Source organism: Schistocerca americana, chromosome 1, assembly GCF_021461395.2.
Source record: "Schistocerca americana isolate TAMUIC-IGC-003095 chromosome 1, iqSchAmer2.1, whole genome shotgun sequence".
Lineage (NCBI taxonomy): Eukaryota > Metazoa > Arthropoda > Insecta > Orthoptera > Acrididae > Schistocerca > Schistocerca americana.
Window position 1 is genome coordinate 743,842,213 of NC_060119.1, and position 12,529 is coordinate 743,854,741.

At 37.8% G+C, this 12,529-nt stretch overlaps 1 protein-coding gene across 1 annotated transcript in view; it reads right to left on the minus strand.

Annotated features, from left to right (window-relative positions):
• Positions 1-2,519: 2,519 nt before the first annotated feature.
• Positions 2,520-12,529, minus strand: part of LOC124545223 — a 107,978-nt gene continuing 97,968 nt past the window's right edge. The window contains exons 8-9 of the mRNA XM_047124098.1: positions 8,554-8,810; positions 2,520-2,939 (exon numbers count right to left, since the gene is read on the minus strand). Of these exons, the coding sequence (XP_046980054.1) occupies positions 2,662-2,939; positions 8,554-8,810 (535 nt within the window). The 3' untranslated portion in view covers positions 2,520-2,661. The remainder of the gene's footprint in view (positions 2,940-8,553; positions 8,811-12,529) is intronic.

The window sequence follows — 12,529 nt, forward strand, 5'->3', positions numbered from 1 at the left end:
GACAGAGGATCTATACCAGCAATATGCAATACCGTATTTACTCGAATCTAAGCCACACCTGAAACATGAGACTCTAAATCAAGGAATAAAAATTTTCCCGAATCTAAGCCGCGCCTGAAATTTGAGACTTTAAATTCAAGGTGAGAGAAAAGTTTTAGGCCGCACCTCCAAATCGAAACAAAGTTGGTCCATTATAATATGAGACATAATTTAGGGCAAATGAATGATGATACAGCTACAGTAGTTTGGTTTGAGTCGTAAGCTTAGCAGTTAAGCTTTACCAGGTAGCCACTGCTATGCGTCAGGTGCTCCGTCCGTATTTATACGGGTACCCTTCCTTTTTCACATGCTTCGTCTGGTTTGAATTGATTGCTTATTTTTCTTAGATCTGATAAGTGCCGTTCTCTTTGTTATAGGTGTTTATGTCACTCTAAGCTGAAAATGCATTACTGTATTGTGCCATGCATTGTTTGTCGCTTTCTGATAATGAGTGTGTTTACGGCCTGTCACCGCTTGCCGCGTGGCTTGCTTTTGTGAAGAGAGAGACTGCTATTTGTTGTTACTTACACTGCTGCTTTCTTTGATAATGATCAACAAGAACCAAATAATAAATAATAGACTGCGTATGATAGATGATGTTCTGAACGAGAGTTTAGCGAAAATTTTTCTCCGTTTCAAAATCTTTGCAGACACCTCTTTTAGTACATTACATTCTGCACCAAAATTAGTCATCTTAGATTAAAAATCTAGTTAATTGCCGTGCTTCATTTCTGACTGTATCACTATTAGGCATGAGAATAATACGAATATAAATGCGACATGATATGTGTATTCTTCCGCGTTTGCTGTTGTCTCACTCTAGTTTCGTAGTTAATTAGGCAGGCAGGATTTAAATGAGATAGCTGCAAACACGAAAGAATACATGACCAAAATGTTTATATTCGTATTATTCTTATGGTGAAGAGAATACTGCATGTGATTCACAATTCATAAAAGTTTCTATTAGCAACTCTCTCTTCTCACAGGTAGGAAAAAATTCAGAACGTAGAGTTTCCCATATTGACAAACATCCCAAACAGTCTTGCCAGCCGGATTTCCATAGTGCATTGAAGTGCTGCTACATTCGAAGATGAACAATACGAAATTTGTATTTCCTTCATTGGATAACGTATGAAAATGCAGTGGTCGAAACTCGGGGCGGAGAAAAAGAAAAAGCTCGTCTTCCACCCCCTTTTTTTTTTTTGTTAATTTATTTACTGACGCAGAGGTTTTGGCGCCAGTATTTATCTTTGTGCGTGCAAAGCATACCTGTGTAGCGCTACATATATTCGACGGCAGAAGTTAGTTGTGGTGCCACCCACCAACATTTTTCAGAACTTCCGCTTACTTTGCACTCGATTCTAAGCCACAGGCGGTTTTTTGGATTACAAAAACCGGAAAAAAAGTGCGGCTTAGATTCGAGTAAATATGGTATCCTGTTGCAGAGCAAGCTCTACAACATGACACTTATGACCTCGGTGCCTGTTTCACTAAAGGTGCCAGCTGGAACCTTGCCCCAGACAACAGTTTCTCAGAACTCCGCAGGTAGGAACTATCACTACAACATGTCCCTGGTTCTCACCACCCAGTTGCCTTAATTTACGTTAATTTCCTCTATCTCTCTATTTCCTCACTGTAACTAATCTTTTGATCACTCCGTTTTAGTTTTCTACATCTTTCACTGTCTCACCCATCTATTTTTCACCCCCTCCCCCGCCTCACCTGTTACGTATAATGCACATAGCATTCACTCTTATTAATTACTGCCAATGTTTAAGCAGCAATCTCTGTCTTGCATATTACCCTGTCTTCCACCTTTAAGCTCTCAGGTTTTCAAATCTCGTCCGATGTAGTCGCCAACAATCAGTCTTTCTTTCTCATCCTGTGCTGTAAGTCTCCCCTGACCCGCAGTTCTGAGTGACTTTCCCGAAATCTACCCCATTTCCTTCCCTTTCCACCCTTCTGCCTGAAAAAGGAGCCACAGACTCCAAAAGCTTGTCTAATTATAACCTTTTCTGTGTGTTTCTGCCACCGCTTGGTGAGTCGACTTTTTATCTACCCAATTAAATTATTTAGTCAAAAATTGGTTGTTTTAATTGTTAAGAAGTCTACAGAACTAGTTTATCACAGATGCTGTTTTCTACTGGAGCTGTTTAACATTCCCGGAGGTTCTCCATGACAGAAGTCATGGAACACAAAGAATGAGCATCAGTCGCATAAAAAAAAAAGTTAAGTTCTGTTGTTCTCCTGTAATACACCTCCCTGACATGATGCACAAGACTGTGACATGTTATACATTATATTGTGAAATTAGGTTGCAAATTAGCGTGGATATATGTTTACACGAATACTGCCATTCATCATGTCACAATTGTTGAAACATTTGATTTTTTTTAAACAACTGTGAAGACTGCAGTTGGGTAATAGTTTCTTTTTTTGTGTTAATGCAAAATCAAGTTATCATGTAAACAATAGCCTTTAATGTACCACCATCAATTTCATGTATATACAAAATGAAAAACAAGATCATATAGTAGTCGTGGAATTAACCTTTTATGGTATAAAATGATGTTTAAATGCAACAAGAACAAACAGTAGTATCTGATCACTTTTTATTACTGTTCATGTAGCTTTGTAAACCATCTGGAAGGCGTTCTTAAGAACATTATTTATTTTCTTTTTTCGTTTTGTAACTCTTCCTTTCCTTATCCTCTTTTTCAGTATTTTGTTCCAATCTATTTGGCTTGGTAGGTCATGTTCATCACAACTTTTTGGTTCTCCAGGCTCTTGCAATTTAAAAGACTGCCAAGAAACATCACTGTTAAAATCAAGATCCAACACATTATTTCCTTTCTGCCATGGCAATAGCCCCAAAGGGCATCTGGTCCAATCAAAATTCCCTGTAAAGAAAAAAAAAGCAGAGACCATATTAGTATCGAATGTTAGAAACACTTATCTTCAATACTTCACTTAGGTTAATACTTCTTGCATTTAGAGTATTCCTCACAATTTACTATACTTAGAAGACGAAATGATTGTATGTCAACACTGGCTGAAAAACCCCATCTGCGGTTGTTCAGCAGCCTGCTGCAAATCTTTTTATTTGACACCGCTTTCATGACTTGCTTATCAATTATGATGAAATGAACACAAGGACAAGAGAAGACCTAGTCCCTAAGTGGTTAAAATATCCTACCCGGCAGGTGATCAACCCACAGCCCCGGTATGTCAATCAGCTGTGCTTACCACTCAGGTACAGAGGCAGACAACTTACTAGAAGGTCAATATAGAAACTGTATCACGCCATAGGGGTGAGAGTATCACTGATATGATACACGAGTTGGGGTGGCAGTCACTGAAACAAAGGCAGTTTTCTTTGTGGCAAGATCTATTTACGAAATTTCAATCGCCAACTTTCTCTTCCGAATGCGAAAATATTTTGTTGACACCCACCGATGTAGGGAGAAATGATCATAATAAAATAAGAGAAATCAGAGCTTGAACAGAAAGATTTAGGTGTTCCTTTTTCCCATGCACCATTCGAGAGTGGAATGGTAGAGAAGTAGTATGAAAATGGTTCGATGGACCCTCTGCCAGGCACTTAAGTGGGAATTGCAGAGTAACCATGTAGATGTAGATGAAGAGGAACTACATCACATCAGGATTTATTATTACTGTCTACTTACATGTATTTAGTGCTTTTTTAAGAATAGAGCTCTTCACATTGCCTACATACCTTCACTCAACATATTATGTCCACTACTGCTTGAGCTTATGTGTACATTATAAGGTTACAGTGATCACAGCTTGTCCAAATATTGATTTATGCATACGAGCCCAGTGAGCAATAGCATCTGCAAGATGGGAGAATATCTAATGGACACAGCAGTAGGTGGATTATGCCTTGTGTTTAGCACCAGGGACAGTACAAGTCATTGGTGAACAGAAAGTATGGGTATGACTTTCTGATGATTTGCCTATCAATGGCAAGAGTGTCGGTTGTGCAAAATGGTTCATGTTTAGTTAGATTGCTGATCAGGTAGCTCATTTACAAGTTGACAATATAGTACTCAGTGAAGTTTTATTATAGTGAAAAAATTAACAGCATCAATAAATGGTTATTATCAGTCAGAAACCTTGTGTATTACAATTAAATTAATTTCCCAATTTGTACCATATCCTGTTTTAGGACAAGAGAGAAGGATAAGACGTACAACACGGAAACCATTGAATGTATAATAAAAGGGATGTTATTAATTTTATTGTTATTGCATATAAACTTTCATAGGTGTGACAGTTTGTTTGTTGGGTAACCTTGTACATTTAGAATGTTGCATACATTTGTCTGCAATGAGGAAGTTAAAAATCACTCGTTTAGGTAAATAACCTAAAACTCAACTGAAGAACAGCAAAGGTGTCAATTGCCGTGAATTTACCTTGAAGAACAGCACTGGTTTGCAAGATTTAAGCACAAAACATAATCTATATTTTTAAAATGTGACATCGATGCAAATTGCTTCTATTACAGGGAAAATCATGTTGCAAATATTGTGTGATACCAGAGGGATCTCAAAAATTTCTTTTTCAGAATAAAATTGTCAGCTGCATAATATGAACATTTATTTCATTTAACCAGTTTTGACATATTAATGTGTCATCTTCAGAACGCTACAAAATTTATGAAAATATTCATCATTATAACATGGCCATACATGTACGTAAAGTACAAGAACAATATTACGAAAACTTATACTGGCTTAACAGATGCCAATAAAGCATAATGCCGTGACATATTGCAAAATTATATAGAGTGTAAGTGATGAACATGACCACAGATTGATAACTTAGAGTTTATTAATCACACTAGCATATAATTGGTATGCTAGCAGCTAGGAACACATATATAAGCAAATAAAAAGTAAAATTAAGGCATATAAAAAGGAAGTTATACGCTAGATAAAAAGGCTCAACCATCAGTCAAGTACAAATATAAATTTTATGTCGAACAGTTTTAAAAAGCCCCGATAATTTTATTTATGAAAAGTTGATGGTGGCACCATGGGTTGATGGTGTAGTTGTAATTTGTTGTGCTTTTCAGTATCCTGAAGATTAAGTTGCCAGCTGGAACTGAGTTTGCAGGAAATCCAGGTAAGTCAGCTGTACACAGGTTTCAATGCTGGCAAGTAGTGGCCATAGGCACACGAAGGCAATTAACACATGCTGTTGCCCCCTTGCACACTTCAGTGCCAATACTGTCCACTTTCAGGTACCAAACACTGTTTATAGCCAACTTACCTGTAGTTTCCAAAAACTCAGTTCCAGCCTCACTGCCAAGGTATTGGAAAGCACAACGAACTGCCATTACACCATCAGCCCATGGTGTTGTCAATCAAAATTCTATACAAGCTTTTTTTTTAAGGCATTTTAATGGAAAATTTGAGCTTATACTTGATTGGCGCAGTTGAGCCTTTTTATCTAATGAGTAACTTCCTTTTTATAGCTTTTGGTTATATTTTTTATATGCTATTATGTACGTTCCTTGCTGCTAGTGCACCATCTTGACTAAGTAAGTGTGATTAATTCATTCTAAGTTATAGCACAATTCTGAAAAAGTAACAGCTATGAATGAAAATAATAAATCCCACAATTTCTTACAGCCATTGAAGCTATCGAAGAAAACCTGTGCACTTCACAAAACGAAGCTGCAAAATTCAGTAGCAAAAGTATCCTTTAAATCACATTAGTAGTGATACTTTTCCTTGAGAACACGAGAATTTCACTAATTGCAATTTCATCATATATAGACATGGTTCGAGACTGTGGCTGTTACACAAAATAAGTTGTTGATGGTGTACAGCAAATATATAGTGCAACCAATTTGGTTACACATTTGTAATTTGTATTATTGTTTATATTGTGAAAAGGATAGTTGCTACTCACCGTATAGTGGAGTTGCTGAGTTGCATATAGGTGCAACAAAAAGACTTGACAAATGCCTTGTTGGCCAAAAGCTTGTTTTGTGACAAGTCTTTTTGTTGTGCCTATCTGTGACTTAGCATCTCCACTATATGGTGAGTAGCAACTATCCTTTTCATCATATTGTTACATTCATCTTGGATTTTCCATGTTTTTTTGTTTATCCTAGAGTAAATCACAGGAAACCAATGTATAATCTGTATTGCTGAAAGCATGAAAAAATTTAATTAACTGTAAAAAATTCTAAACTGATAACATTACTTTTTGAATGAAGTAACCTAAAACCAATTTGTAGCTGGTTTCTGTACACTATCAGCAATTTATTTCACTAATTATTATTACTGACTACCAACTGTAATTACACTTGCCTTTTTCATCCAACCCACACATCTGTACTTCCACTTTATACCACCACAGAGGAGTAAGTAGCATATTCAAACATGAAAAGTGTCATGGTTCAGGTGTTTCTTTAGGGACGGAGCTGGGTGGATTGTTAAAGTAAAGCAAAACAACAAGGGATTGAGAAGAATGGCAGAGAAAACAAGATAAAAGGATTAAGCAAGCTGAGAATAAATAGGTAATATAACTAAAATATTATGTCAAGGCTTCCATATGTGGACTTGGCAATACTGGAAGCAACAAGCAGCACTATTATATTGCCTTCAGCTGAGATTCAATTTCTCTTGTGACAAAACTGCCAGGCAATGTTGTTTATAGTTGTTCGTTTCCTATGATGATTATACAGAGGCACATTCTATAGATGACAAATCAGAGCTGTTCTCTCCCATGTCATTCACACTTTTTCATTGTGGAGTTACAAAAATATACTAGTAGTGAAAGTGTAAGTGTGGCAATGGTGAATTTACATTGGTCTGAGCTGTGACAAATGAAAGCTGACAGTCTGAAGCTGCCTGAGTACAACAATGGCAATGCTACAGAGAAAGGAAGATGCTGAACAAAAGCAATGTGTAGTGTGAGAAGACAGTATATGGCTTAATGGAAGAAATAATCCTATACATTTGAAATGAGATTACTCTAGCTACGAAGGTACACAGAGCTTTGATCACTTAAACATCCATGAGATACAAATGATTTAAGCTAACCAGCACATTTCTTAAAAGAGACAGTAGCAAAACCCACAACTGCTTGTAGATATGCAGTCAAATCTTCCTTTATTTATTGTTTCATTTTCTGTGGACTTATTCTTGCTGCACTGCATGACTTACATCAACGTGTCGCACCTTGCCACAATTGTGGAAACATCTACTTTTATTTGGTGTATGAATATCACCTTTCAATTGAAAAGCGTGTGACATACGTGGTAATATTTAAGAGAAATTGCATTGTTTCAACCATTTTTTTGGAAGTGTCAACTTTGAAAAGACCATCATTATGTTAATTTCCTTTCCCCAGTTTAAAGAAAGAAACATTCTCTACTTGCAGGCAGATTTTTCGTTTGTTTTTAGATTAGTTGTGGTGTTGTAATAACAGTGGATGTAGAGTGCCACAATTAACTTAATAGTGATCCTACGAACAAAATTAAAAGCCCAAACACAAGCTTTGTTATCGCCTTTAGTTTTCGTGCACATAAATCTACATGAAACATAAATATCATTTGTTTAAATTTTTTGCTTTTGCATCTTTAGTGTCATGTGCTCTTGGCTGCTACGTTATCAGACCTCTGAACATTATTTCCATTTCATCCTTCATTGCTGTAGTTTTTACACTGGGGCTTCCTGTCAAGGGAAACAATCATGCTGTCTTGTGTGACAAAGTTCGTGTGATAACTATGCTTTGTACATGTGTGAAACCACACATTAATTTAAAAAAGGTGTGCAAACTCCATTATGATCAGTGTGGGTGCTTTCATTGAGGCCGAAAAAGAACAGGAAGCAAGAAGTTGCGAATCACAGTCAGTAAAGAGAAATTCTGAATATCTCAGTATTATTGAAGTCATAATTTTCATCATTTTATTTGGGCCTTTGTCCCACTTCAACGCAGGGTCAGCCTTACTACTATGTTAGTGTCAGATGCCCTTCCTGACGCCACTCCGTACAGTAACTTCATCTCCTACCCACTACATTATTTCAATGTGTATTTTGTACCAGTAATTTTCTTGAAAAAGCATTCTACAATAAAGTAAGAGAAGAATGAAATGTACTTTGCTGTCTACAGTTCACTGTAACCTAGCGTCTCGTGGTAATGATAATACATGCTCTGAAATAGCTATATGCATTCTCTAAGTCAAATTCTGAGTAACTGCCCTCTCCTTTTGATATCAAAATTCCCTATGAAACTCCATTATTTTAATGTGCTGTTTTCTATTACTAATGTATGCTTTATCATTACTCAGAATTATGATGCACATATTCTTTTTGAAACGCACCTCTGGCTGACAAAACTATGTTACTGACTGACCAGTGCAGTTATCATCAAACTCTACATTCAGATTAAATTTCTAGGAATCTATCAGAGAAACTTTATTATCTTATCATATTTGATCAAGTGTGTTTCAATCACATTTACAAAGGAACTTACCACAACTTCTACTCCATGTTGCAGATGTGTCATCCATGCTATGTTCTTCTACAACTGCATTGCTTACAAAGTCTGTCATTTCCTCTGTTACTGCCTCTGGTATACAGGACGCTAGGTCTGCCACAGTATGCACTTCCTCATCATCAGTATCTTCCTCTGGATCCACATCATAAACATTCAAATCTTGAGTGTATATACAAACAAGTGATATCAAGCTCTCTCTCACTCTTTGCGGCAAACTGACCAGTTCCAGCATTCTGTGAATATTGGAGATTGGTGTATATCAAGAAGTGATTGGCTAGAGTGTTTCATTTTTAGACCTATATGTAAATTTACTAGTCACTGAATAGTATAGGCTCCCTCCAGATCTCATCCATCCCCAGTCTTACCTTCTGCCATCCATCTACACGCTACACTGCGCTCTTTCTTATGCTAATACACATCATCCTTGACAATGCCAAAATGTTGTGTATCAACGCAGAAAATACTTTCAACTTTTGAAGTGACAGAGGATGCCATTGCCTAGCAGTCAGTTTGACAAAACATCCTTTTAATTATTAACTCTGGCTGTCTGTTATGATATTTATATGACATAGCTTTTAAAGAGTGAGGAAATTATACCTAGGGGCAAAGTGTATTACAATACACCCCTTTCCTCCCTCCAAAGCATCACTGACTGCTGTAACTGGTTTGCAATTTTTCTGGAATGCCATTTGCCACTGCTGTCCATTATGCAAGTGCAAGAAATGGAGATTAATATTATTCTGGGGTAGTTTTGTTGTTTATGTATTTCATAAAGCTTGAATAATACTTCCTACCCCCATGAACCATGGGTCTTGCCTTTGGTGGGGAGGCTTGCGTGCCTCAGCGATACAGATATCCGCACTGTAGGTGCAACCACAATGGAGGGGTATCTGTTGAGAGGCCAGACAAACGTGTGGTTCCTGGAGAGGGGCAGCAGCCTTTTCAGTAGTTGCAGGGGCAACAGTCTCGGTGATTGACTGATCTGGCCTTGTAACCCTAACCAAAACGGCCTTGTTGTGCTGGTACTGTGAACGGCTGAAAGCAAGGGGAAACTACAGCCATAATTTTTCCCGAGGGCATGCAGCTTTACTGTATGGTTAAATGATGATAGCTTCCTCTTGGGTAAAATATTCCGGAGGTAAAATAGTCCCCCATTCGGATCTCCGGGCGGGGACTACTCAAGAGGATGTCATTATCAGGAGAAAGAAAACAGGCATTCTATGGATAAGAGCGTGGAATGTCAGATCCCTTAACCGGGCAGGTAGGTTAGAAAATTTAAAAAGTGAAATGGATAGGTTAAAGTTAGTGGGAATTAGTGAAGTTCAGTGGCAGGAGGATGTTACAAGACTTCTGGTCAGGTGAATACAGGGTTATAAATACAAAAACAAATAGGGGTAATGCTGGAGTAGGTTTAATAATGAATAAAAAAAAAATAGGAGTTCGGGTAAGCTACTACAAACAGCACAGTGAACGCATTATTGTGGCCAAGATAGACATGAAGCCCACACCTACTACAGTAGTACAAGTTTATATGCCAACTAGCTCTGCAGATGACGAAGAAATTGATGAAATGTATGATGAGATAAAAGAAATTATTCAGGTAGTGAAGGGAGACGAAAATTTAATTGTCATGGGTGACTGGAATTCGGTAGTAGGAAAAGGGAGAGAAGGAAACGTAGTAGGTGAATATGGATTGGGGGGAAGAAATGAAAGAGGAAGCCGCCTGGTAGAATTTTGTACAGAGCACAACTTAATCATAGCTAACACTTGGTTCAAGAATCATAAAAGAAGGTTGTATACATGGAAGAAGCCTGGAGATACTGACAGGTTTCAGATAGATTATATAATGGTAAGACAGAGATTTGGGAACCAGATTTTAAATTGTAAGACATTTCCAGGGGCAGATGTGGACTCTGACCACAATCTATTGGTTATGACCTGTAGATTAAAACTGAAGAAACAGCAAAAATGTGGGAATTTAAGGAGATGGGACCTGGATAAACTGAAAGAACTAGAGGTTGTAGAGAGCTTCAGGGAGAGTATTAGGGAACGACTGACAGGAATGTGGGAAAGAAATACAGTAGAAGAAGAATGGGTAGCTTTGAGGGATGAAATAGTGAAGGCAGCAGAAAATCAAGTAGGTAAAAAGACGAGGGATAGTAGAAATCCTTGGGTAACAGAAGAAATATTGAATTTAATTCATGAAAAGAGAAAATATAAAAATGCAGTAAACGAAGCAGGCAAAAAGGAATACAAACGTCTCAAAAATGAGATTGACAGGAAGTGAAAAATGGCTAAGCAGGGATGGCTAGGGGACAAATGTAAGGATTCAGAGGCTTATCTCACTAAAGGTAAGATAGATGCTACCTACAGGAATATTAAAGAGCCCTTTGGAGAAAAGAGAACCATTTGTATGAATATCAAGAGCTCAGATGGAAACCCAGTTCTAAGCAAAGAAGGGAAAGCAGAAAGGTGGAGGGAGTATATAGAGGGTTTGTACAAGGGCAGTGTACTTGAGGACAATATTATGGAAATGGAAGAGGATGTAGATGAAGATGAAATGGGAGACACGATATTGCGTGAAGAGTTTGACAGAGCACTGAAAGACCTGAGTCAAAACAAGGCACCGGGAGTAGACAACATTCCATTAGAACTACTGACAGCCTTGGGAGAGACAGTTCTGACAAAACACTTACCATCTGGTGAGCAAGATGTATGAGACAGGCGAAATACCCTCAGACTTCAAGAAGAATATTATAATTCCAATCCCAAAGAAAGCAGGTGCTGACAGATGTGAAAATTACTGAACTATCAGTTTAATAAGTCACGGCTGCAAAATACTAATGCGAGTTCTTTACAGACGAATGGAAAAACTAGTAGAAGCCGACCTTGGGGAAGATCAGTTTGGATTCCGCAGAAATATCGGAACACGTAAGGCAACACTGACCCTACGACTTATTTTAGAAGATAGATTAAGGAAAGGCAAATCTACATTTCTAGACTTAGAGAAAGCTTTTGACAATGTTGACTGGAATACTCTCTTTCAAATTCTGAAGGTGGCAGGGGTAAAATACAGGGACTGAAAGGGATTTACAATTTGTACAGAATCCAGATGGCAGTCATGAGAGTCGAGGGGCATGAAAGGGAAGCAGTGGTTGGGAAGGGAGTGAGACAGGGTTATAGCCTATCCCCGATGTTATTTGATATGTATATTGCGCAAGCAGTAAAGGAAACAAAAGAAAAATTCAGAGTAGGTATTAAAATACATGGAGAAGAAATAAAAGCTTTGAGGTTCGTTGTAATTCTGTCGGAGACAGCAAAGGACTTGGAAGAGCAGTTGAACAGAATGGATAGTGTCTTGAAAGGAGGATCTAAGATGAACATCAACAAAAGCAAAACGAGGATAAAGGAATGTAGTCGAATTAAGTTGGGTGATGCTAAGGGAATTAATTAGGAAATGAGACACTTAAAGTAGTAAAGGAGTTTTGCTATTTGGGGAGCAAAATGACTGATGACGGTCGAAGTAGAGAGGATATAAAATGTAGACTGGTAATGGCAAGGAAAGCATTTCTGAAAGTATTTGTATGGAGTGTAGCCATGTATGGAAGTGAAACACGGACGATAAATAGTTTAGACAAGAAGAGAATAGAAGCTTTCGAAATGTGGTGCTATAGAAGAATGCTGAAGATTAGATTGGTAGATCACATAACAAATGAGGAGGTATTTAAGAGAATTGGGGAGAAGTGGAGTTTCTGGCACAACTTGACTAGAAGAAGGGATCGGTTGATAGGACATGTTCTGAGGCATCAAGGGATCACCCATTTAGAATTGGAGGGCAGCATGGAGGATAAAAATCTTAGAGGGAGACCAAGATATGAATACACTAAGCAGATTCAGAAGGATGTAGGTTGCAGTAGGTACTGGGAGATGATGAAGCTTGCACAGGATAGAG